Genomic DNA, 27,947 nt, shown 5'->3' on the forward strand with positions numbered 1-27,947 from the left:
AATGCAGAGGGTTTTGCACTTCATGCTCGCAGCCACTGGGAGCCAGTGCAGAGATCAGCCCTGGAGAGATACGATCCCTGGGCTTGAGGCCAAGGACAAGTCTTACAATCCTGTTCTGGATGAGTTGCAGAGGGCAGAAAGTAGTAGCAGGCAGATTTAGAAAGGCTGTTGCATTAGTCTAGCCTAGAGAGAACCACAGCTCTGGAGACAGTGAGCTTCTGGGGAAGGAGAGGAAAGTAGGAATAACTCTAGGAGATGCAGCTGGTAGTGTGACTTCTTAAGAGACGTCAGATGTGAGGAGAGAAGGAGAGTGAGGTCGAAGATGACGCAGAGGTTTTTAGCCTCACAGGTGGGAGCAGGAAGAAAGCCAAGAGAGGCCAGCCAGTGAGTGACAGTAAAGGAGGGAGCAGGTGAGCCGATGAGGAGAATCTCAGTCTTACTGGCATTCAGGCAGAGATCATTGGCAGCACACCACTCCTGGATGGCGGTCAGATGAGAGGGAGAAGAGGCGGCTGAAAGTAGCCTGAAAATGAGCAGAGTGTCATCCGTATAGCACTGGAAGTTGGGGCAGTGGCAACGCAGAGGGCAAAAAGTGCCAGGTATTGGTTGAACAGCCAGGGAGAGATGTTCGACCCCTGGGGAACACCACAGGTAGAGATGGGAGGACCCAAGTTAAATCTGGGAGGGTCGATCAGAGAGGAAAGAATTCAGCAACACCAGGGCCTGACAGTTGATACCCAGGTTATCACAGACGGTTGAGCAGGATGACGTGGTCGACTGTGTCAAAGGCAGAAGCGAGAGCAAGAAAGAGGAGGACACAGGGGGTGTTAAAAATCAAGCTCGGACGCCAGACCGATGATCATGGAGACATCCAACAGATTCAGTGTGAAGATTGAGCTGGGAGGTGGGCAGCTTTTCCAGGAGTTTCCCCAGGAAAGGAAGATAGTTAGCCAAGCAGCATGGGTCGGCAGAAGGTTTAAGAGGGTGCACAAGGGAGTGCTTCAGGGGAGGGGGGGTGTCGGGTTTCATGGGGTTTGGTTTAATGTGGTGGAATGAGTACGATTAAAACAAATTATGGTTTGGGCCTTAACTTTAAGTGCAGAGTGTGGAGAGCTTCCCAAGCAAAAATGGAGACTTCAAAAAGGATCAGCGATTGGTCAGAAGTAAAAGAAAAGCATTGTTAGAACATTCAAAACTGCCTTTCATTGTCAGCAGCCCAGCAGGAAGGTCTTATGTTTGAAGCTCTGAAGATTTAGAAACTTTAGTTAGGTCCTTGTGCCTAGGATTGTTATTTGGATCAGGAAAGTGTTGGAAAATTCAAGAAGAAAGTCAGAAAAGTTCCAGTAAAGGAAAGAAGCAAGTTAAGTGACTTTATAATTTTTAACTGAACTTTGTTTAATTCAGGAAGGAGTTATATTTCTATACAATTTACCAGTTCATTTTCTTAAGAGTTAGTTTTGTTCTTTAAAGACATTTTTGGATTTCTTGAACAGTACTCTTTATCAAAAAACTGTGCAACATAGTTAGCGCGTGGCAAGTTGGTGTGTGGAAGCCGGTTCATTTTTTCAGCTTTGTGTGTTTTTTCGGCTGTATAAAAAGTATTGAGCAACGTTCCTTCTTACGGTAACTGCTTTCTTTTAACGTCGGGTTTACGCTAGAAAGCTTACACTGTCTGCGCAAGTGACAGTGTTTTAGATACGCAAACCTGAAACGTTATGTTTTATTTACTAACATTCTAACCTGGCGCGCGTTCCTCATTAGGATGCCTCTTCAAGGATCTGTGTCCGGAGCTCAGTAATTTCCTCTTTCCTACGTGAGCAAATTAAATTGGGGAGACCTACTGAACTACTATGCATGTGCATATGCCATTTTTGAACTCTATTCTCTGTTCCCAAGTGCACACCATTTCAGAAGGAAAAGGAATATCTTCACGCATGCGCATAAATCCAGTCAAGTGAATGCTTCCTTGAAGAGCGATATTTATCGCAAGCAAAAAGATCCAATTAGTGAACACTTTCTTACCACATGCGCAAACAATTCTAAAAAGGAAGCAAGAGTGTCATATTTGGAATTTGTGCTAAAGCTAGAGATTCACACAAAAACCGACATTGCATTTTCAGATGGGCGTGAGTATTTTGGAATTTTAACTGCTAGAAAACTAATTCATGGAACTTTGAGTGTGAGTTAAAGGCAGCAGTTTTCCAATTCTGAATTGAAGGAGATAGTAATAGCATCAGAGACACTTACTTTTTTCTTCAGTAAGAAAACTAACACTTACTCTAAATTATCAATAGAGGATATTCAGGTATGGTGGCGTGTTTATTTATTCAATTCGATAAAGAGAAGTCAGAGCCTAGAAAAAGAAAGGTTAGTGACTAATGTTTGTTATTTTATCAACAGGTTAAGAGATATTAAGAAGCTGAGCCAAACCTGAAGTTTATTATTTTGTCCCATTTTCCCCCCTTTCCCGTGGGGATGCTCAGCTGAACTGTTTGTTACCATTTGAGAGGTTAGCATCCAAAGGGGACTGCAGGGGTTCAACAGCTTCCGCGGACAACATCCCGATTGAAGATAAAGCCTGACAGGAGGGAACGGAAGACTCCAGTGGCGAAGTAGTGGTTGCAGAAGTCAGCCAAAGCAGGAGCCAGTGAGTCAATGTGGTCCATGATGGTTCCATAGGAACAGGGATGAACCTGTTTTGACAAGCCTTTCATAGATCGGACTGGTCTAGAAATCACATCTGGGGAGAACAGGGGAAAGGCAAAGAAGGCGGGAGGAGAGGTCCTGGTAACAGACAGGAGAGGTAGAGACTGCAGCAGGATTGGCCAGTTCCATGCAAATTTTAAAAGTTCAGCAGAGTTGTTAGATGCCACAAAGACGCAGGCTTGGATGTAAGCCCTCTTCTTGGTGAAGACAGAGCCGGTATTGCCTTTGGAGCAGGTGGCAGGCCAGTTTATCAGAGGATGTATCAGAAGCATACCATTTCCTCAGCCAACCTGCACTTGCGTTTGAGGGTGACTAGGTTTGAGTCATACCAGGAGTCCACTTGGCTTTGGGTTTCAGGTGGATCCTCATGACAGGGGCAAGAACATTGAGAGTATCAGATATAGAGTGGAGCATGGAAAGGGCCGTGTCAGGGCGTGATTCGCCTAAAGGGGGACAGGGGGTGAGCAAGTGGCAGCGAAAGCTTCAACTGACAAGCGCTTCATGGCTCGGATGACCGAGAAGGTGGGTGGAAGTGCTGGAATTGGCTTGGCCTGATGGGTAGAGGGTGAGCCTGGAGAAAAGGAGAAAGTGATCACTCTAGGAGAGAGGAGTGGTGAGAGCGATAGAAAGGGGAAGGTCTTAAGATGTCAGAACATCCACAGTGTGCCCTGCAGAGTGAGTTGGGCCAGAGGGAAGAGAGTTGCGAAAGAGTCCAGTGGAAGGACAGTAACCATCCAGGTGGATGTTGAAGACTCCAAGAAGGAGGAGTTGAGTGGTCGAGACCAGGAGAGAGCCGCCCACTCAGTGGAAGGAGGAGATCTGACCAGGTGGCCGATAGTAGCCACAGTAAGGGAATGGCTAGGAGAGGGATCCTGCAGACGAGGCATTCGAAGGAGTAGGCCTACGTAGGAATGACAAAGGAAGGAATCCACTCGTGGAAGATCAGGGCTACACCCCCTCCGGGATGGTTGGACCTGGGCGCAGAGAGGATTGTGTAGTTGTCGGGGAGGAGTGTGTCAAAGCTTGCGACAGAGCTGGCCGTGAACAATGTCTCGGTGAGACCGAGGACATAGAGGCCAAGTTCCTCTGGAAGTAAAGAAAGGGGGCAAAGTAGCCAAGGAGGTGGCAGCATGAGTGAGGTGAAGCCGTGGAGGGGCTGTGAGGTGGGGAGTGTAAGAGGGGACAGCAGGAGAAGAAAGGAAATTGATGAGGCGCAGGAGGAGTCTATCGAAAGAGAAGGTTGGCTTGAGGGTCTTGGACCAAGACTGGCATTCACATAAATATGGAGTCTTCAGTGGTAGTTGTGAAGTATCTAAAGTCATGCAGCTTTTCTTTCCCTCTGGGGCTCATGATTGAATCTTAATACGCAATGTAAAAAAGAAAAAGCATTCACTACCATTCTAAACGACTCTGCAAGACTTTCAAGACTGGGTAGAACTCAGTACACATTTGGACTGCATCATGTTAGGGATTAAGTTTTAAATAAATCATAACTACGAAGTGAAACTATCAGAAATGACCCAGAACAACAAGATCAAAGGGCATCCAGGGAGTCTACAGAATGCAGAGATGGTATTTCAATCGGCCATATGCAGTGAACCTTGCGTGTATACCAGAACAGAATTTATGCTTCGCAGTGAATGTCGTTTTAAGAAGCAAACCAAGCATCATGTTAGCGGTCTAAAAAATACAAACCTTCATACCACAAGTCGCAGACCACAACATACAAATCAGAAAAACGTACGACTAGGGAACAAATATAAAAACAGGACACAAAATGATCACCAATTAAGAAGCACGATATGCAAGGGAAGGGTATTGTGGGGCAGGAGACACCATAAAGCCTTTGGGAAGAATGAGCGTATGTGAAGTGATCCATCTTAACACGTGCTGTAAATAAAATATATGTCAGTAGCTCCTGTTCAAAGAGATTTACAAGTTGGGCCAATTACCTGTCTATTGAAGTCCTCCTCATTTTCCATCCACATGTACTCTGCAAAAGGGTTAGCTTCATTTTCATCATGCCCATTCACTATCTGGTCGTCTTTGGATTTGTTTGATGTTGTGTTGGGCGCATTTGAGCCATTCATCATGGTTTCTGAAAGAAAAAGACAAGTTTAAAAAATGTCTATTGTAATATTTGGACGCTGGCATTAAAGCTCTGTGATAAAGGGTGCCAAGTGGGTAAAATTGCTGTCCAACGGCTGAATCTATTCTCAATCCAGCTCATTGAATGGGCCCTCTGAAGTGCCAGGTGCAGGAAGTTGGATAGTGGAGTGTGACTCACTTCAATAGATATTTACAGTCGTACAATATGGTGCATCTAGCAGCCAACACTCCCACTACATGTGACTGAAAAGCATGCATTTAAGGTGCTAATTCAGCGCCAGGTGGGGAGGCGTCCTTCCCTACCAACTATGAGAGTAAAGGTGGGTGTAGCTACATGGGAACTTACAGGTATTCTAAGCCACAGACGCCCCGTACAAAGAGCTTCAAAGGGAACAGTAGGGGGTTATGATGCATTGGATGTATAGACAGTCCAAGATACTCTGATTAGCTAGAGAAGGGTAAAAATAGCACCAACATAAACAGTGGGAAATCCCTTGTGGCAGGCTGGACCTGGGAAACCGATCTGAAACAAATGACCACTACAACAGGGATCTGCAAAGAGGGGTTGGGCTTAAACTACTCATTGAGAGAAAAAACATAACTAGAACAAGATGTAATTACAGGGCAGTGAGCCAAACTAGCGGACCAACACGGTAGCATGGATGGTGGCTCTGTACCAGTGTGCCAGTCACATGACAAACTATGCCCATCGGCAGGCAGCTGTTGGAAAGGAACATTGTACCAAGTAACGTTCCTGGGAGAATCGGACAGTAAGTTCTTGGACCCAGAGGGGGCCAGACGCGAAAGTATATACCACAGAGTTCGAAGGTCATCATCTAATGGTATCGTGTGAATGTCCCCTTTGTCACCAGATGCGGGGTGCTGTGTTCCTTTCTCAATAGTGCTGACCAATCCCAGTGTATAAGTTCTGGCGGTCAGCACAAAAATTACTTCAGTAATAAGTTGTTCCGGGGTGGGGTGTGAATAAATGTGGTATAACAGGGGAGGCATTGTAATGGGAAACTGTTTGCTTCAATTATGCTTCACTAATCAACGTGAACTTCGAGGAGGTTATGTCCATGAACCAATGAAATCTCTGGGAAACCTAGAAAAATTAATTCTCCGGCTTGTGTTTGGATGGATTACCGACCATTGTATTTCTTGGTATAAACTGTTCGTATTCCATTCAGATGTCAGCCTTGTTAGGGAGAATTCTCAGAAATGTGCCAATTCCCTTCACCATAGAGAACATCAGCAACTTTGCTGGATTATGAGGAAAGAGTGAGCGCCTTTATTCCCCACTCATGAGGTTTGATGTGTTATACATTTGCGTTCTCCGATTATGGAGTTTGAGATAACTCCATAGGCATCTTTTCATGTGTGTTACACAGCACCCTCAGTGCAGTGACACATGGATGTATTTTAGACTTCCCAAAGATTTAAATACCTTCTCTGGGATGAACTACAGTTTCCCAGAGAATGTAAAGTGAAATTGACTTTACTAATCTTTCCAAATTCATAGACCCAGCATACACCATCTTACAATGGAGTGCTGGAGGAGTTAACAAGTATCCCCTGTGTCTAAACACTCATGAAGCAGTCCAATGCTACCCTTTCCTGTTGAAAAGGCTGGTGGCAGTGGTTTTACAACGAACTACCATGATTTTTCCCGACCGTGAACACAGCTAGCTAAAAATCACGGGAGCCAGTTTTTCCAAGATGGCGCCTTAAGCCCCTTTGTTTAAACAGGTACCAGTCTTTTTTCGCCATTTCTTTAGAAATGGTCCTAGTGTTTCTCTCTACGTGCCAAACCAAGTTTGGTCCCTTTGTGCGCCTTAGGGCTTCACGGCTGAAGTCCACCATTGGCGTCGGGGGCGGGGGGCGGGCAGGAACTGAGTGAGGTGCCCGAAACTCCCTGTGCTTAGTCTCCTAGGAGACCCAAATGCACTCTGGTGGGATTGGCTGGCAAGGACAGCCACCCTGCTGGGTGACAGCTAGGCTGGAATGAAAGCGAGAAAACTGCTTAAAAAGGCGAGTCTCCAGGACTGGAAGGCAGAGTCGACCACTGGAACGAAAAAACCGAAGACGAGCTGGAAAAGGACAGCTGCTGCAACCACTGGACTGTTGGTTTGCCCGGTGAACCCCTGCTGCAGGTTCTAATTGCCAAACTACATTCAACAGATGCTCCTTCAAGGACGGCTTCTTCCTTTGAGTTGGTGGGACCAATCAACTCATAAGACACCTGGATACCATTCTCAAGGCTGGTTGGGTTTAACCATGGAGAGTGACACCAGTCGGTTCTTGAGTCTACAGCTACTGGAACTGAAGTGACCCCATTTAGTTTGCTTTCTTTAACGATCCCGTGCAGAGCAGGAGTCCCCATGACGTCCTCCCGCTTGTCCCCACGACAGGCTCAGGAACAGTGAGATCTGCAGGTACTGCCAGGAACCACAACTTCAGCAACATTTGTTTTCTTCACAAAAAGGTACTGTGCCATGAGAGAATGCCACTCGTGCAGAAAGTTTGCGAAACATTCTGCACTTGCAGGCCTAATCAGCTTGTGACCCCACAAATGATTCTTTTTCGCCTGAACTACTTCTGAGAACTTTTGCAAAGACTTTACCGTTTGATACCAGAACTGCTCTTTACTATCCAGAACACTAGCCCATTGACTTTGGCCTGGCCTATTGACTCGAATTGAACTATTCTGATGAACTGGAACTATTTGCACTGCCTAGAAGGTATATATAATTATTCTAATTTGTCCTTTTGGCTCACTGCTAAGAAACTGAACTGCCATTTGGCTCCTTTTTCAAGGGAGCTCAAACTGTCTGAAGTTAGAGTTTTGTATTGGGGTGTATTGTCTATAATATTAAGTGGCCTATTAGTGAAATGTTCTATAAATGATTGTGTAAATAAATGAATAAGTGTTTTTACCAAGAACCGAGTATAAGTGTCTACTTGAACCACTGTGATTGAAAGTCCTTTGTGTAACTACTTGTACTGCTCACATTCACTTTTGAGATAAGCCTGGTTGCTCATCTCACTACCAACAAACTGTGCGGTACAGACTTATACCAAAGTTTGGTCTTGCTTACACCTATAGTCCTAATTGTGTGTGGTGGTCCCAGAGGTTAATGCATCCAATTCTACCTAAAATAACTAAACCGTCCTCGATGAAACAAAAGCCTTAATCCCACACCAGGAAACTGCTCATACATATATTGCATTACAATGATATCCCTCGTGCACGACCTGTGTCAAAAATGTACAAACCCTGTACGAACCGAAGAATGTGTCATTGTGCGACCACATGGTCAATACACAAACCCCCTCAGTATGCACAACACACTCGGGGTCCCTGGCCTCCTACTATGTGCCTCTCTAAGGGTAATGTAAAGTGAATGATACCAAGTCCTTATGTCATGACTACCCTGATGCTGCTAGAGTGCAAAGGAACACAAGTGCGACAATATTGTGAGCTCATGGAAATAAGATACATAGAATGCCATCAAGTGCAAATGTACAGGTTTAATGTGCATTACTGCCGTCAACCGTATTGGTCTGTTGCTCCTGCGTGCTTCACCAACCCTAATGCTACCTCACGTATAGTGTTTACAGTGTGATGCTCAAACTGCTAATATTGCAAATACTTACCCTATAGTTACTAATGGAGTTGTAGATATAGTTAACCAATTCTGAAATTAATATGTACTGCTGTAAATGCTATAGATGTGTGACCCCCTTAACCATTTTATATTATGCGAATCCCTTAGTTTTACAGCTTGCTAGAAGACTATCATTGTGGGCCTATCCAAGGCCACCTCTCCTCCCTTCCCATTGAAGCCTCCCAGAGAAAGCAAAGGCCCGAGCGACACCGCCTCACCTCCCCCAATTCGGCTGCAGCCGTTTCAGGCATTCATGATTCCCCCGCAGCTCACATGGCCACGAACAGCCACCTGAATTATTTGCAGCCCAGCAGCAATATCCGGCCAGAGGTGCCCCCTCATAAGTCCCACGACCCATCAGTTGACCCCAGATTAATGACGCTTGTAAAAGACACCTAATATTGCACCAACATTGTGTAAAAGCATCCGTCATGACTTCTAACGAGACCCAAAGCCTGGACAGCTTACCCATGCCCTGAGACCCGACACTGTGGCCTATGATACCTAGTCAACAGGATAACAGCAACCCTGTATTGATGTATCGCCAAAGTACCCCACCTAATGTGCATTCCTCCTGTGTTATATTAACCTGTAGAATAACCTATTGTAGGATTTACAGGACAACTGACATTGCAGCAATTGAAAGAATGGGGTGTGCCTGGCCCTTATGGCAGAAAGCCAAGAAAGACGTCCATCAATGACACTGACCACGTCTGACCAGACAGAGCCCCCCGGATGAGCCCAGCTGACCTGCACACCCCACGTTGGCACCCGGCGGTGTCCAACCATGGAGAGACGCATCACGGCTGCACATATAGCTAGTCGACGCCACCCAATCCCCATGAACATGTGCCCCCTATAGTGTGTAGGTGCCGATGACACTTTTTGTAAATAAAAACGCCCGTCTTTGCTATTGTCAGACAGAGCGCTCTCGGAGTTTGCAGAGTTCTTTGCATGCCCTATTTTTTACTTAGATAAAGCTTCCCTTAAGCTCACCCGCACTTGGTCCTAGCCTTATTCCCATTTGTGGGAGAGTCCATTCTTGCCTCTCATTGCGGGGAGGGTTGTGCTATCTGGGAACGCTCGCCTTCAACTTTAAGGAATTCAAATTGCTTGTTTGAACTCACTCAATCCAGTAAAGTGCATTTCTGCCACAACTTGTGGGAGCACCGGCCTGACTCCTCCAGAGTCTACTCAAGCCAGCAGATGCATCATTTTTACTCAACCGCAAGCTAGATCTGTTAAGACCCATCTGCTTTCAGCATCACTAATTTGAACAGTGGAAGGCATTTCAACCATATAGCATGAAAATATGGTTCAAATGTCCTCCCCCCACATAATGTTATTGCATAACTAAAATGATCTTTATTTTAATGGAGATCCTCGGTGGACATAATAGAAAGATTGACTTGCGCGCCTCAGAACTAGAGGGGGGGAAGTGAAGTGTGCACTAAAGATGGACGACTTCGAAAACCGAGTGTAGAAACAACCTCAGGTTTTTTGGCTTTCCGCAGCGAAACAGAGCGACATTGTGAAAGCCATCAACAACGTTAGGAAACTAACGACGAGAACACCTAGGAACCCAATATGGATAGAGCACACAGCAGGTCAGGGCCTACGAGATCCAAGGTCAGTCCCAACCAAGTACCACTATTAAACTGAAAAATCCAGAATCCTGATCAAGCAAGAAGGTGGGGCCCGGTGGAGTGAGTCTTCCCAAATCACTGTATTCCAGGATCTCTCAGCCTTTACCCTATCCAGGAGACTTTGCACACCGCTGACGAAATGACCAAGGGAGTCCGCTATAGGGGGCTTCCCCCTTCTCCCCCTCTTGTATTTGACAGCTACAGATACCACCTTGTGTCGGAAGAGGACAGTAAAAGGCAAGAGCTCCTCGGTGCCTCCGGCCCCAACACCCCCCATGGAAGCCCAAGGGGGTGCCCAGAGTAAGGCAACGACTGCCATAGACTTGGTGGACAAGCGCTGGGTCAGAGGTCACTGCAAATTCAAGAAACTGATTCCCGAGGCTCCCCCTCCAGTCATAAGGGGCGGCCCTTTGTTAGAAGATGGTGCAAGATAAAAGATGTGAAGTGGTCAATACAGGGCCCGCTGTGTTGTTGGGGCCAGTCTACGCTTTCAAATTGACTTGGGTGGCTCAGTTCTGTAGTCGAGGAAGTTTAGTTCACGGGAATACATTCTTCTGAATAACACTGCCTGACTTTGAACTCACTTGATGTGTTCTTGAGGCTGCTCTGATACTGGGGTGGGGGGGCGCAGCGAACGGGCAGCTGGAGCACTCTACTCAGAGGCGAAGATCATAAAGTGGTGGCCTTCACAGACATGCATCTCACTATCACCGACTCGGATAGATCGTTGCAGTATTAACCACGACTTCGGGAATTTAGTTCTATAGTAGGCCTAAAAATCACTCAAGTCTGAGCTGATGGTTCTATCGTGAAGGGTGGGGGGGTTGTGGGAGAGAGAACTGTGGCATCAGGGGCAGACCCCTCTCTAAGGGCAGACAAGGGCCACAGTTATCTGGGGGCTCAGATCACCAAATCGTTGGGCTCCCTGTACCATGCCAATTAACCCTCTTTTGGAAAAGATTACGCAGTGGTTGGACGAACAAGGAACCCTATAAATATCAAGAACAGGGAGGATAAATGTCAAAATGGTAATCCTCCCGAAGGTGTTCTATTTTCAAGCTCTACCACGGTTGGTTCCGCAGATATTTTTCAAATCTTTGCCCAAGGTGGCAGGGACCTTTATCTGGAATGGTAAGAAACAGAGGGAGGCCTGGAAAACATGAACGGTGCCCCTTCATAGAGGCAGGGTGGGGCCCCTCAACTTAAACCTCTATCAGGCATCTCCGGTATGGGTAATATGGGAGTGGTTCACGGGGAACCAGGATAAGGTATAGGATGGACAGAGCTGTAGTGAGTAGGCACTTTGAGGAAGTTCTCTGGTGTCCAAAAGCAGACAGACCGAGCAACATGAATCGATGCAAAATCACTGCTTTGGTAGGGGATATTTGGGACTCTTTAGTGCAACAGGTGGGCTTGAAGACCTTCATCCCCCACCCACCCTTACCACGCCGTTCACGCTTCCGTTTCCATCAGCCTCAGTTTTGGCCACGGGGTAGGGGAGAACAAAGGACCTTTGCACGTTGGCAGTCAGTGGTTTGTAGGCAATTTAGAGACAAGGGGGGGGCAGGAGATCAGGTAATTCCAACAATGTAAACACGTTGGGCTGGGGAGGGGAACGATGTAGGTACTCCCAATTAATGTACTGCCTAATGGCTCCAGGGAAAAAAGTAAGCTACTACATGGGAGCTCAATCGCTTTAAAAAATATATAACTACCAATTCAGGAGCCCATCATATGATTGCAGCCTCTACAGGCTATTTACTGACGCTTGCGTTGTGTCCGGAATGGGCATACATGAAACAACGGGTAAGTTCCCTGGGTTGCCCGATTTCAGAGGAGCAGTGGAGTAGGCTATGTCAGAGTATTCCAACACTGAGGGCACTCCAGATCCTGGAAATGTGGATAAACGTAATGGTACAATTGGACTTCACCCCAGAGAAATAGGGTTTTAACCTGCAGTGCCTAGGGTTTTGCTGGTAGGGATGCAGAGAGATTGCCACCTGAGGGCATGACCAGCTCTTCAACCCTTCTGGGAAGCTGTTAATGCGGCTTTGAAACCCATCTTTGGTCGCCATATTCTCAGAAACTCCGAGGCGGCAATGCTGGGGGATGTATTTGAGAGCCTTCCTATTAAGCTTTCAAGGAAAAGAATACATGATTCTCAATATAGCAGCGCTGCTGTTGGTGGCCCAAAAATGGATGAAAAAAGGCCCCCCTTCAAAGCATGAATGGACCGCCAAGATTTGGAATTTTGGGTCTTTGGGCTGGGTGACGTATGCAATCCAGGGGGATCAGAGAAAATGCTATGAGGGCTGGGTATTAGGCTTCCTCCATAATGATCATCTTGAAAACTGGTGCCCACAAAGAATCCGAATGTTGCACTGTTTGATGTTCAGGCTTGGCAGGGAATGATTCTTGCTAGCTGCTGGAGTGGGTGAAGGGGGACAAGATAAAAGTGGCAATGGGACAAAGGTGTTGGTTTCTTTTGTATTAGAGAAAAAGTATGGGTGAAGCGGAAAGGGGGTGCTGGGCTGTTTTAGGGGAAGCAGCACAGTAGAGTGGACAACATTGGGGTAGGCGGGAGCATGGAGGGGACAAATATCATTAGCAGCCAGCAGACTGGTCTGGAAAGGATGTCAGTAACATGAGAACTCATGAGAACTCGCCATTCAAGGTTATCAATTGGCAGAGACAGCATATGATATCAATCCAGGTGCTAACAAACCGATTTACGACTTCAAGTTCAATCCCGTTAGTGATTTAGACACGGGACAAAATTCCAAGTTGCAAGCTATTCAGCCACTAAACAATAGCAACAATTATATTCATATACACAGCACACATCTGATTTTTAAAATCATTCCTGAAGCACAAATTACAAAATGATGCTTAGGTTAGCGCCCAATAAATTATCTAACAAAACTATGAAATTGACTGGAAGAAAGGCAGGAAAAAACCTCTGTCTGCATCTTTCTATCCTTCCTTGTTGGCAGGTTTCGACCAACCGATCAGGAAATGCAAACTGCGCATTTCCTCGCTCTGTAAGGGGAAACTACTGACTGTGCCGGTATCATTTTGATGGAAGACCAAAGCTTCAATCTTTATGGATTACAGTTTGCAGAATAGTATAAATACAGTATATTTTGAGGCGGCAGCAAGTGTCTGGGAAATTGAGAACCAAAAATTATTTGTAGCGCCAAGAAATGTGCTATTAATATTCCCAGAGGTGTTTTTATAGCTTAAAAGTAGGAATATGCCATAAAATGTAGTGTGTCCAATTACACACATTTATCTTTTAAGATTCAAAAGTGCATAGTGAAACACCAGCACTTATTGCAGGAGGGACCTCTTGCATTGACGCCACCTCGGTTTGCCTTTAAGAGAAGTCTCAAAGGATTTTATAGTTCGAACTGATGTATGCAAGTCCAATCCTCTGGGAATGGACCTTAACTGAAACTGGGGGTTTCCCAAACTATCAGGTAATGTTCCTTGTGGACGTTGTAGTGTCAATTTACCACAGGGTCCACAAAGGTTGACATAGGTTTAGAATGTGCCTGGGAGAAGCACCCTATGTCCAACAGCAACTCAAAAATGGTAGTGTACAGTATTAGATGCCCCTGCAAGAAAGTTATGACCACTCGCAAAGCCAGAATTCGAGCACAGGAGTTGTACACGCATGGGATTTTTTTTTTTTTTAACTTTTTTTTATTTGACTTAACACGGAAAAACAGAGCGGGCCACACGGCACTAGCAGTAATAACAAGCAACATACATCTTCACTAGTATACCTTGAATCATCTATGGGAGAACGGGAGGATCAGATAACAGAGCATGGCATTTGAGTCAAAGGAGACACAGGTCATAGAGTGGTCACATTATGAAGAACAACCTGGAGAGCACGCATGGGAAATTTTAACCATGCCAGTGCAGCATTTTCTTGATCACCAACACATGGAAGATTACTTCCAGTGGACTGTCCTTTTAAGGTACAAGGTCTGGAAGGAATGAGATTTTAAATTGGGAACAAAAACTCATTTTCCTAACTACGAAGCATATTACAGTATTGAATGAGTAGTTAAACTTGATTTGATTGAGTAGGTGGCTCTTGGCTTTGGTTGATTTTTTCACTGACACTAAGATTTTTTGGATTCTTGCATACATATCCTGAAATATAGACATCTGATAGCTGTTCGATCAGGTCCTCTTCATGTCCGTTAATTGTACATGTTCTTGTGGCAACTTACGGAGTCACATTCTGAACATGTGCATTTATATTGGTGTAGAGGTCAAGTCTTATTTGGGTACATTTTATATTTCTCATGTGTTGGATCATGTAAAGATGCAAGCAGGGGTAGTTTTTGGTGCAAACCGCCTTATTGAGTCTTTTGCATTAATTACAACAAAAGACTCATCCCGTCAAGAAGGCTGTGAATTCAGTTCAGACGACCATATATGGTATGCATCCTGCAATGAGTAATTAGGTGAATGATTTGCATCACACGATACTAGTCAGAAACGTGCTCAGCGTCTACTTTAGGCAACGTTTATGTGTTTTAATATTGGGTGTTTTTGGGCGTGGTCCAAGCTGCTGCAGATGCAAGTTAAGCATCATTAATCCTGGGTTGTAGGAGGAAAAGACTGCTAGGCAGTCCTTTCACTCTTCCCTGCATGTGTGCAGGATAGTGTATTTTTTTTACCCGGAGACTTGTGGGCATAACAGATGCAGTAAAGTGGAGCATTATATGCAAGGGAATTAATCTTACCCACAATTCCATGTTACAAGCTACGTATGCTTAGTGTCTGGATAATATGTCCGATCTGCACAACTGGGTGCTACAATCCAGGAGATCAATGGGCGTGTCGGGGGTTTGCACATAATTTCCGACTTGGCAGTCTATCCGATTTTGGACCTTTAAACAGCTCATAATACATTTCAAGCAGAGAAAATTGCTTTCAGGGTATTTATGGTAGATTGAGATATTTGGCAGCAATTAGGTAGTGAGCATTATGTGGATATTAGGAGGTATGCCACTCACACGGTTATAAGCTTAACATTTTAAAGCAAAAGAGGATTTGGCTGTGGACGGGGGCGGTCCGAGGAGATGTGTCCAGTACTTATAATTGGGATGTCTATGCAATAAGGATTACCATTTGAGTATTGTCCCAAAGGTTGGTACTGCATGGGTATGTGCTGCATTGTGCGTCACCCTTGGGGTTCTACGTGTCACTCTGAAATGTTTTTCCCTGCAGCATTATGGTGGGAAATTTACAGGAAGATTTATATACAGACCAATGCGCATTTGGGGCGCCAGATACGATCAGGTATAGAGTTACATGGCAGTAATTGCACTTTTGGTGAATAGGTTATCGGATCCTTCTCTTATTAGCTGCCTACAACTATTTTTGATGTGTTAGATAGTTAGAAGAGCAAGCCGCAAGCAACTAAAATAAGTGAACTTATGGGAAAAATACTGTGTTATGATCCAGTACGAGTCACGCAAATGCCCCTGAAGAATTTTCACATTGAGTAAGACATTTAGGGCTAATGTGACTACAAGCAGCAAGATATCTGTGGCACTAAATGGGACATCCAATATGTTTGGTAAAAAGTGAAGGTTTCCATAAGTATTTTTTAGCTTTCTTATGCATATAAAGGGGTTAAACCGATGTCAGGTTGTAGTGAAATATTGGATACATTTTAAACAAGTATTCATGTTTTTTAAAAAAAATGGTTTCATATATAACAGTAATTTACCCACCTCCACCATTTCAACCTTTGCACCCACCCTCCTGACCCACCCCCACTGTCTCTGCATGGTAAGTATTGAAAAGCTAAAAATCAGAACGAAAATGAAATCAATGAATGGCCACTTCCACACAGTTAGGGGAAAATTTCGTCTGATCTCCTGGAATAATGTACGTAATCCATTTAAGTACGACAGTTCCATACTCTGGAGAACCATTCAGCATAGTGCAGAGGGTCTCAGATTTCCATTTGTGTGCCTAATGCCTAATAAAGCAGCCAGTTGCAATCTAAGTTAGGTTTTACTTTTGTTTCAAGCAGAATTTCATTTTTGAGGGCACTAGTTACTTTACTTCATTTATATTGCGCACCAATAAACCCGCAAGGGTGCATACAATACAAACAAGTTCTACAAATAGTGAACAGAAGTAACAGCATAACCTATAAACATCCATAGGAGGGATACAAAATAAATAACGAAGCAGTAAAAATCAGTTATACATGGAGAAAGGGGTGTATAGAGGAGAGTCTCTATAATAGCAAGATAAGTCAAGAGCAAGATAGGTTTCAATACACCAAATATGAGCCATCTGATAGTCTCTGCTCAGTATCCCCTTAGTTTCAGGCAGCTCCATCAGATATGTCCTCAATTCCAAGTAAGCAGCATTGCCTCCAGCATTGCAATGAAATAGTTGGTCTTATTTTGTGCAAGCGGACGGTGTGTATGCCATTGAACTAGCAGCTTGTACCAGAATTCCCTCATTTGTATTGAGCGAGTGAATTTCTTACCAAAACCCCTCCCATTCCACTTGAGTTTTCAAGTTACCTGCCATTGGGATGTTAGCACAGGGGAATAGCGGGAGGAACCTCAGCAATAATTGTATACAAGTTTGAGATTAGAGCCTTATTCCCCAGATATGAGCCAACACATTTTTCGGAAGAGGTGAGCTCTGTAGTTGCCACCTGTTTATTCAGGAGAGCCAATATCCATTGCCAGACCTGGAAGTACTGAAAACTGGCTAGTTCATTTAGTCCCAATTCTATTTTGCATTGAGTAAAGGGCTTAGGATCTGTGCCCTGAAAACTATCACTTTGTGCAGCCGACCTGTTTTCAATGACTAAATTCCCTTCATTCTAGGCCCGGAGTGAATGGAGGATTAAAAAAAGAGCAGCGAAAAAGGGCAAGTGGAATGTTGTGAATCAGTATTTTTTAAACCGCTATGTCCCACACTTCAACCAGACTTGTAATCCTAACCCTTGTGGATATTATGGTGCAGTCCCTTTTGGGGAGCGATAAAATGTCAGAGTGGCAGCCCATCTATCACCCGATCCATTTGGACCCACCTTTTCTCTGGCTCCCCCACCCCCCCTCAGTCCTTCACTATAAGTTGTGTAGCCTGATTTTTTCCATCTTTGGTAGACCCAGTCCACTAGTTTCACATTCTAGCCTTGAAGATTTGTTATTCCAGACAAAGGTAGGTATCAGTCTCTGTAGTTTTTGAAGTAGGGGGCTTGAACACGGATTGGGAGAGCTGGAAAGAGCAATTTAGGGAGGATTACCATTTTTATCATGTTAATGAGCATCTCTTGGTTAGGCCGCAACAGGCCCCATTTATTCAATTGCCCCACTATTTCCCTTAACAGAGGGTAATTGGCTTCATACATACCCATTAATTCTAGTGTTACTAGAACACCTAAGAGTTTAATAGTATCTTGTGCCCAGCCAAATTGTGTTTGCGTGCAAAGTGCCTGTACATCCTCCATGGGGAGAGATTTAAAACGGACTACGGATGAATTTTTAAGCGTGCCACCGAACCACAATTCTTTAGCTTTCATGTTCACCAGATCAGTTATAAACACCACATCGTCTGCATAGGCCATAATTTATGTGAAATCCCCCCAAACATCATCCCTTGTAGGTCATTAGTTTGACAAACCTTTGCCAGGAACGTCTCAAGACAAATGGCGTAAAGCAATGGTGACATTGGGAGTTGTCCTTTAAGAAGGCAAACCATCAGCATTTTATAATTTACCTTTATTTTTCCTATAAATTTCATGCTGAAGCCCATCTTCATTAGCATTAGACAAAGAAAACTACTCCAACTGGTCAAAAGCCCTTTTTGGCGCTTAGGGACAATAGGACCACTGATGTGCCCTTTCTCCCCAAAACCCTCTCCCGAACCGTTTCCAAAATGTGACAAGCAAGTCTTATATCAAAGCCAGAGTGGCTGAGGCGGACGTCACCCTGGAGGTGCACACACCAAAAGCATGCATCCTGGGGAGATACCCCAGAGACAAAAAGAACAAGCCACTGAATAGACTTAAGGACTTAGCGTACATCCTCGCAGAAAGACACATCGCCATGTACTGGAAGCGCCCACAGGCCCGAGCTTATTGTGGTGAGAAGACCTCCGGAGATGGTCGACGGCCGAAACGGGAGCCTGGGAGACTGCCCAACACCAACAAAGACTGGACACTTCTAATGACCTACTTCAATGGGTGGCGCTCACAGTGACTCTGTTCAGCCCGAAAGCGAACGGCTCATGTGAAGATACGAATAGCTCATGACAGCAGTACACGACACGTGCAATGTAGAACGTTATGGTGTTGAAAGTTGGGAGGGAGGCGGGGAGGGAGTTATTGGATCATTCTTAAGCAACCAGGTGATGGTCCTCTGTTGTATTGAGAAAATAATAAAACAAATAAAAAAAAAAGTCTAATATCATGGGCTTGCTGGTATTTTATGAAACCCGATTGATCTGGATGTATAATTGTAGGAAGTAGGCTCTCGATCCCATTAGCCAAAATTTTGGAATCCATTTTTGCGTCTATATTAATGAGGGCAATAGGATCCGCATCTGCCATGGTGTTTCCCAGGCTTAGGATATACAACAATTTTTGCCTCTATCATTGGGGAGGCGAGATGAGTTGTAGTAAGTATTCGTTTTGGGGTCAGTCCCTTCAGGTATAGTTTAGAAGACAGGAAAAATCATCTGGGCCTGGAGATTTATTCTTGGGGGATCGGGGGGGTTGATTATAACCCCAAGTACTACTACTGAAGGGATGTCCCCCGCAAGGCTTTCCCAGTCCTCTAGTGTTATTCGGGGTAGATGGATTGCTTCTAAATATGCCAACTGAGTTTTTATGTCCGACACTGACCGATCTAAATTAGAGTAAAAATTGTAGGATAATTTGGGGTGTTTGTGACCAATTCCCCAGTGGGGGTTTGGACAGACTGAATAGTTTGAGAAGCTATTCTTTGGTATAGTTGTCTAGCTAAGAAACGGTCTGCCCTATTAGCTTTACATAATATTTTTGTCTGAGGTATAATACAAACTTTTCAGCTTTTCTTGGAGTAGATTTAATTTGCCAGCCACCGCTCTGTATCCTTCACTGGTCCTTTGCAAAGAAGGACCAGTGTTAGTTTCATTTTCCCCATTATTTGTTTTAGCTCCAACTTCAGTTCTGTCTCTAAGGCGGTATGTTTGCATCTATATGCTGCATCTGCTAAAAATATTCTGTGGAGCGTCGCTTTAAAAGCATCCCAAGCTATATTTGCTGAGTTACCTTGCAGCGCATTAAACGCAAACAACTCAATCTTACCATCAATTTTCTTTTCCATTATAGAACTCCTCAAGATTTCTAATGGAAAATGACAAGCACAAGCACTCCGAGTTGCCCCAGCTATATGCTGATAAGAGGAACATGGGCCATACTGAAATCTCGACACATGAAATTTGGGGAACCGATCCCAAAAATGGCCCCCCGAGACTCATAGTCTTTACGTGAGAAGGTCCGGTGACCATGCAAGTATAAAGGGTATCCTCTTTTCTGTTTCTTAATTGATGGCTACACATCTACCAAAGCTAAACTTGCACATTTTTAGTTTTAAAGTTTGGTGGCACCGACTGCAAAGAATAGGTGGCTGTGCTTCAATCTCAGATCGGGTACAAGGCCAAGTTTAAATCCCCATAAGGATTAGTTCCCCCGCCCCGAAAGCTTCCAATAGCATAATGATGGATTTTTAAAACCCTTCCTATCCAGTGTTGGGGGCGTAGATTGGAGCCACTGTTCCCTTCTTAAGGCCCATATCCATAATTATGAAGACATAGCAACCCTAATTGTGCCATATTCGTACAGAGCACCTCGATATGTGGAGCTGTTCTCGACACCCCAGCCATTTTACCCTGCGCATTTGACTACCACCACTGGGCATTGTTGCAGGCGGAGCTTAATTCTGTCTAACAAATATGTGCCTCTTGGAGCTCTACCAAGTACGGTTGTTAACGCCCCAAGAGTGCTTCTAACTTCCTGCGTTTTGCCAGGTTGAGGACCCGAATATTAAGCGTTTAACACTTTAATAGTTCAAGACATATCGACATCTCACCATCAGGACAACAGTCAAACCCAACATTCTTCAGAATAACACTCATGCCATACAGTAGACCGAGACCCCCTCCTTTGGCTGCTCCCCCCCCTTCCCCAACATCCCCCACTCACCTCAACTGAGTCCCCAAACAATCTCGCCTGGTGTAAGCCACGGTATGTAAAAATTCCCGGGGTACAAGACCCGAGCCGAGAGTCAACTTCAACCCCAAGGCAACGTGCAGGGAAACCTAGTACCCCCATCTGTTACCTGAACAGATACATTCCAAGATGGTGTGCTCCGAGTCCCCATCTCCTAGTAATCCCTAGTCTGTCCTTGATCTGCGTTAACAACCTTACTTGAAAGCCCCTTATTCTAGTGGTGCTATGGCCTCAGAGTCTGGTTTTCCAAACTTGTTTCGCCCTTTTCTTCCTCCCACGATGGTTTACAGTTGACCACTTCCAAGGCTTGTGTTGTTGGGCTACTCCTCAATCGCCGCTGAACTTTGTTTCTTGATCCTCAATTTGAAATAAGGCCATAGCTCTGTGGGAGTGAGGGGCCCGCAGGCCCCCCGTCCCTCCTTTCCCTAGTACAAACTTGGACCATGTTTTCATTGGGGGGGAGCTACCTTCGTTCCCCTTATGTGATGCCAGTATCAGCTGGCACTCGTGTAGATTGGGCCATTGCGCAGGACACAGGGTATCCATTCTGTACCCTCTTGGCAACTAGGCCTCACTGCGATTATACAAAAAGGCTTCTCTCCCCTTTGCAGCGCCGTGCACACAGCACACATGGCCCCCCCACCTTTTCTCACTGTCTGGAAAACTCCACAGCCCCATTCTCACACTGAAGCCAGAGGTAATTGCAACAAAGAACAAATGTAACATCTCACTCTTCCTCTAAGTTATCTGCCCTGCGTGTGAACCGGCTTGAGCCAAGCAATGTAGCTCATCCATCTCCACAAATCTGTCCATGCCCCCTCGCCGTTGGAAAATTACTGACAGTGTAACCGTGTCCCTGCAAGGTATTCTCTTGATGTACCAGATATGTAACCTCGCTATGATGCCCACCAAGCAGGCCCCGACTAACATTAGACCCCTGTCATAGTATATTGTCTCCCACTAAGTCCAGACCCTAGCTTCAATCAATGTTATGATGGTCAAAACCCTTTAACCTGATGCTATACATATTTGTTGGTTCTCTTAGCAATATTCGCCGTCAGGGGTTTGTTTATTCTTTTTGCACGTCTGAAGACGGGGAAGGCTCTTACATTTGATGACCCCCCCGCAACGTGATTTGGGACAGGTGCCTCGAGGCCCGTGCAGTGCGGCCATTGCCTCCGCAGTCTACCAACCTGTGCGCACAACGAGAAGGGGCCAAGGGTTCCCGGTTAATAACCAATTGTAAAAGCTGCTCAACGAGGCGGGCCACGGCTTGGTTGCAGACCAGATTGTGGATAGATCGTGAACGGTGACTCTCGGACCACTCGACTGAACACGCAAGTACTGGTTGCAAAAGTTCCCAAGAGGTAAGGAAAGGGTTAAGGAAGAAGGGTACAGTGGTTAAGAACAGATAACAGTGGGCAGAAAATGGTAGTTAGGGTCTGTGTGAATGATACGGAGGCTTTGCTGATCTATCCTTTATATGGTCATTAGGTGTTGTGGAAATAAAGTAGTAAGGGAAGAGTGAGGAAGCCTAGCACGAACGGGGGTAGAAGTGGCGGCACGTAGCATGGTCTCATCCAGTGCGGATAAATAAGTGAAGATAAGGAGAAAATAGTAGGAGTCTCGTATATGTAGTAGACTCGGAGTAGCAATTTAGAATATTCTTTTTACGTATGCATAGAATTCTTGGTGAGGTAGCGAGAGGGGAGTAAGAGGTGGGGAGTGCATGAGAAAAATAGAACAGGGGGTAAAGGGGAGTAAAAGAATGCAGGTAGTATATGTTAAAGGTTACATGTTTTTGTGTTCTATGTTTACACGTGTGCGCACATCTGCCAACATCTCCCATTGTATAGTGAGAAAATACAGAAGTGACCAGTGGGTGGCGGAGATAAAAGGAGATAGCGTAACACCCATATGGCCAGAGGGAGGTTCTTTCGATAAAAGGGTGTTGGATGTAGTATCCACACATTTGCTAGCGAAATATTAGGGAAAGCAGTTACAGAAGGGAAGTGTTCGATTTTTGGCGAATGTTCAAGGAAATAACACCCGCAGGTGAGGTAAGTACAGACAAAGAGGCAGCGAGAGAGAGAGAAAACGCCAGAAGTAGGTGGGTCAGCGAGGGGAGAATGTACAACCACAACTGAGAGTGATACTACTAAAATATACCCGTTGTTGACCAGGCCCGTGGTAGGATACAACGAGCCCCAATGTGCCTGCCCACATGCCCTACCCCGGCCACCCCAGCAGAGGCAGCAGCCACTGCACCACCCCCATATGACAGAGGGGGCTGTACGGCCCAACTAAAGCCCCACCAGTAAACCTAGCACGGTTAACTGGGGATATAGACAGCTTGCACACGCACAGATAGAAATAACACAATTAAGAGCGTTGTGTGATAGGGGCCAAATGCTACCAGGGGGAGGGGAAGTGCCACCATTACCATCCCAGGAGAATCGGCACCAGCAACATCAGTCGGCGCCAATACCAAGAGGGCAGGTGCATGAGTGGCAATCGGGAGAGTTCCTGTTCCATTTAAATGGTAAGCCAGTGAGAATAATATGCCCAACAACCCCAGATAGCCAGCATGGGGAAAGACAAGAAGAAGAGGTGTGGAGTAATCGATGAGTATGAAGAGGTAGCGGCGGTGGGATCCCACTGCCATTCCATTTCAAATGACAGATGAAAGGTCGCGACCAAGATGGCAGGGCAGGTTAAGACAGCGAGGGGGAAACATGCTAGTGAGCAAGACAAAGAAGGTGACGCAAGTAAACCAGGAAGAAAGCATAAATTACAAATGCCATTGATACACAAAGGGGAAGGAAGGCCACACTACATTCCGTGGGCCCAAATGGACAAGAACAATTTGTTGAAACTACACCCTTTCCCCCACTCGGGTGGGGCGGGGAAATGGATACACGCGTTCGAGAAGACAACAGGGGTCCCATTAGCAATAAGGGATGTGAAATGTTTGTTGGTGTTCGGTGTTGGCGATCAATCAGACGCTGTATGGGTGAACGGCAGGGTTCCCAGGAGTAACAATGAGCTGTGACCGCCATTATGGATCGCCATTTAATAACGTTGGAGCGCAAGTATGGGATGCACACGTTTCCAGACATTCCAGATTTACACTTAGTGATGCAGTGCACGATGGAAGAGGAGGAGCCTACGCAATTCATCCTCTGTGTGCGAGAGCTGTGGAGATGTGAAATGGGCACGGCAAGGGATCAATCCACTGCCCTGTTTTATTTTATAATTAAAAAGGGGCTTCTAAAGGAGGTACAGAAGGCCGTGGATAAAATAGCTGGGATAGAAACCAAGGGCTGGCCTGAGATCCAAAGCATAATTGTGCACCAATGTAGGAGGATCAAAAAAGAGAAAATGATAGCACAGAACAGGTTGGCAGACAAAGCAAAATTAGTACAGAATAAGCTAGTGATGGTCGCAGCACTGAACGCAACCACATCAACTGATAGAAGCAGTGAAGGGGATGACGGGGCAGAAAATGCATCAGTGAGAATGGCCGCAGCATGGGCTGCAGGAGGGCAAGAATAGTGGGACGGAGAAGAATACAGAGGGCCCCAGTGGCCAGGAAGACCAACAAGGGGACGAGGTGGGTAAAGGGGGCCATGAGGGGGATTCGGAGGAATGGGAAACAGGGTTCGGTGGGCATGGGATGAGAGGACGACCACAAGTGTCATGTTGGAATTGTGGAAGATGGGGGCAATATTTAAGAGATTGTAGAATGCTACCTGAGGGGTACTTTCAAAGACAGCCCCCTATGGGAAACGAACAGCAATATGGACATCCACACCCAGGTATCCCCTACGGGTTACCAATGGGAGGGGGCGTGCAAGGTGATCAATAGTATAATGAGCCCCAAATGCAGCAAAGACAGCAACACCCGCAACAGCAACCACAACAGAGGGGAGCACAACAGCCTATAGCCAGACAAAATACAGTAGGGAACGCAAGCAATAATATTTTTGCGACATCTGCTAATGGTGCACCTGCACCCTTTTGCGGCACAACAGTAGTAGGAGACAATGTTTTCTCAGTACCAGGAACTGACTTATGCAGATTAGGACAGCCCACAGAGCACTTGCGTGTCCAGTCCTATCCACTACCCTATGTGCAGAAGAGAAACCACTAGGGGGGAGCAGGGATAGGAAACAAGCAGTTTATCTTTATGGTAGACTCGGGAGCAGAAAAATCATGTCCGTGGAAGGGCGGTTTCCGCTCTCAGGAAATGTTGCGCGATTTAACTGATGAAGAGCTTTTCACTGACAATGAGAGTGATGGAAATAATGGAAATCAGTATACCATGCGACAGGATTCAATACAGGGAAATACACAACCCACTCATGGCCGGTGTGAACGTGCCACCTACAATTTGAGGAAGATATGGAAAGAGTACTGACCAAGATCTGGACCACAGGTCCCCATGATGTAGGGTTATTGCATGAAGTAACACCCATTAAGATAAAATTCTCAACAAGGTGCCATACCCCCAAGAGTTAAGCAGTACCCACTATCAAAAGAAGTGGAAGGAATACGAGAAATAAGCGCTCTGTTAAAACAAGGAATAATAGTTCCATCCAACTCCCCATGTAATACGCCGATTTTTCCAATCAAAAAAGCAAAAGGGGCATGGAGAATGATACAAGATCTCTGCCCACTCAATGACGTCATCCAGAAAGAGTTCCCATTAGTTCCTAACCCGGCGTCAATACTGTGCAGCATACCCAAAGAAACCACAGGTTTTACAGTGGTAGATTTGAAAAACGCTTTTTCTATACCACTTGATCCAAGCTCCCAGTACCTCACGGAGTTCACGCTAGGAGGGAACAGGTACGAACATTGCAGATTACTGCAGGGATATTGTGAAAGCCCAAGCATTTTCAATAGGATCCTACACGAAAATATTGATGTAGAGCACGATAATACAATACGTAGATGATTTGCTCATCTGCAGCAAAACTGAAGAAAAGTGCAGAGAAGAATCTAACACTGTTGAATTTGCTAGCTACGAAAGGATATAAGGTAGATAAAGGAAAATTGCAATACTGCGTAGCCGAGGTCCTATACCTAGGACAACTAATATCTAAAGATGGCAAAAGAATACTTCCCAACAGAGCAGTGGCTATACGCCACATGATAATAGAAAAACTGTAAAAGACATGCAGCAATTCCTCGGCATCTGCAATTACTGCCGCGCCTGGATACTTGATTACACAGCCTACACGCACCCATTGCTACAGGCACTGAAAGTCCCAAAAGAATGTCCCAATAAAATGGACAACTGAAATGATGAGAAAGTACAACTATAAGAGACCTGAACGCACACGCACCAATTCTCGCGAACCCATATTATTACAGGGAATTTTACCTATTCTCACACTGCAATGGCACACTGATGACTGCATTATTAACACAGAAAACATCCCTAGGCCACAAGCCATTGGCCTGCTACAGCAGAACGCTCGACACGGTAATGCAAGGTCACTGCGTGTGAACAAGCTCTCGCTGCAGCGGCCTTCGCCATTGAAAAGAGCGCCACAATTGTAATGGGCTGCTCAATCACACTGTACGCGGAGCATTCACTCTGCCATTTTAGAGTGATCCAAATCAACATTGACACCACAGAGGGCAACAGTTTATGAGATAATCAATCTCCAGCCCAAATGTGCATGTAGTGAGATGTAAAACAGTAAATCCAGACACGTTCATTACAGAACCATGTACCGTAGAAGACATGCAGGAGCACGACTGTGCAACCTACGAGGGAGAGGAAGATATCATCCCCAAAGCAAATGCGAATGCATTACAGGAGGCAGAAATATACTTCATAGATGGGTCAGCATCCATAGATACTAAAACAGGGGAAAAACATGTAGGGATGGCCGTGGTAAGAATGGAAGAATAAAACTATGAAACAATTGTCCAAAAGCACCTCCCTTCTCATTATTCCGCACAGCTGCTGAACTGGTGGCATTGAGGCACTGCATACAGCAAAAGCTTGTGCAGTGACCATTTATTTGGATTCAGCATATGCCACAACAGTACACTCAGGATTATTGCGATGGCGACGAAGAGGGTTCCGACGGGCAGATGGGTCGCCAGTTCAACATGCTACATTACTAAATTAATAGAAGCATTAGCAGAACCATCAGTAGTGGCGGCGGTGGTGAAATGCCAAGCCCATGCTAATAACAGATGCAATCTCATTGGGCAATGCGGCAGCAGACGCAGCAACGAAAGACGCCTCGTATTTCAATGTACCCACCACACAATCATTAGAAGAAGCGTATAGCAATACACCAATAACACAACTAATAGAGTTGCAGAGGAGGGCAGCAATAGAAAAGCAAGAGTTTTGGGCCAAATGAGGGTGTAAGCAATCACCAACAGATCTGATCTGGAGACAGGAAGTGTAAGGGAATGTAGTAATGCCAGTGGAATTATTAGGAGGTAGCATTCCAGAAGCTGCATTTCCCGGCCCATGTAGCGAAACCTATTGTAGCAGACATACAAGAGCACTGGTTTGTTCCCAACCTGCAGGAGCAGGTGTCAAAATTCACCATAAAATGAACCACATGCCAGACGTACAGTTCAGAGATGACTAAGAACATTACGAGGAACTTTACCACGTCCTGTGGGGCCCTTCAGAGAGCGCCACATTGATTATGTGGACATGGAGGAGATATTTAATGGGGCAAGGTACTTGATTGTGGTGGTATGCCCCTTCAAGATGGGTGGAGGCAAGGCCATGCCCCCACCCGGATGCAAAGTGTGCTGCCAAGTTTTTGGTGCGAGAGGTGTTCTCAAGGTGGGGAATTTGCGATCTAATAAGATAACGGCATACATTTTGTGATTGACCTCTTAAAGGAAGTGACATTGCTCCTAGGGCTTAAGCACAAACTGTGTTCTATTTACCATCCAACGGCTAACGGGATGGTGAAGATAAACGGCCTTCTCAAAAGTCAATTGTCAAAGTTGTGCAACACACAAGAAGAATTGGGTGTATTGCCTGCCCTAGCACTGTTCCAATTCAGAACGCATCCAAGCCAAGACCACTATTTAAGCCCCCATGAAATTGTAACTGGCAGGCGTATCCATATGCCACTCTCCCGATATGAAAAGCATCAGATGCACACTGGTATGCCACAGTGCTGGGGGGAAGAATTTAAGGAATATCTTAACCAGTTGACACGTGCAGTATGTACCATAGCGCGACAAATTGTACCACCCTTTACTGAGAAAGCTACGACAGACCCCAACACCAGCCTCATACATCCCAGGTGGGCCATTAATGCTAGGAGATAACGTGTACGTAAGGAGTATTTGTCCAGCGATGGAACTCGCTGAGGTTTCATGGACCCTATGAGGTCTTCTATTGCACACCCACAGCAGTCAAGGTGAAGGGACTGAAGTATTGGGTGCATCTCTCAGATGTGAGGAAGGCACGCGATACAGCACTCCCTCAGTGTGAGCAAACAAGCACCACTGAAATAGTGAATGGAAGTGAAACGTAATTGCAAAGAGGGT

At 45.5% G+C, this 27,947-nt stretch overlaps 1 protein-coding gene across 4 annotated transcripts in view; it reads right to left on the reverse strand.

Annotated features, from left to right (window-relative positions):
• Positions 1 to 27,947, reverse strand: part of PAIP2B (poly(A) binding protein interacting protein 2B) — a 168,605-nt gene that overhangs the window by 73,264 nt on the left and 67,394 nt on the right. For all 4 annotated transcript variants that reach the window (XM_069632276.1, XM_069632277.1, XM_069632278.1 and 1 more), the window contains exon 2: positions 4,659 to 4,804. In XM_069632276.1, coding sequence (XP_069488377.1) covers positions 4,659 to 4,799 — 141 coding nt within the window. In that variant the 5' untranslated portion in view covers positions 4,800 to 4,804. The remainder of the gene's footprint in view (positions 1 to 4,658; positions 4,805 to 27,947) is intronic.

Source organism: Ambystoma mexicanum, chromosome 6q, assembly GCF_040938575.1.
Source record: "Ambystoma mexicanum isolate Mex_15411 chromosome 6q, UKY_AmexF1_1, whole genome shotgun sequence".
NCBI classification, from domain to species: Eukaryota; Metazoa; Chordata; class Amphibia; order Caudata; family Ambystomatidae; genus Ambystoma; species Ambystoma mexicanum.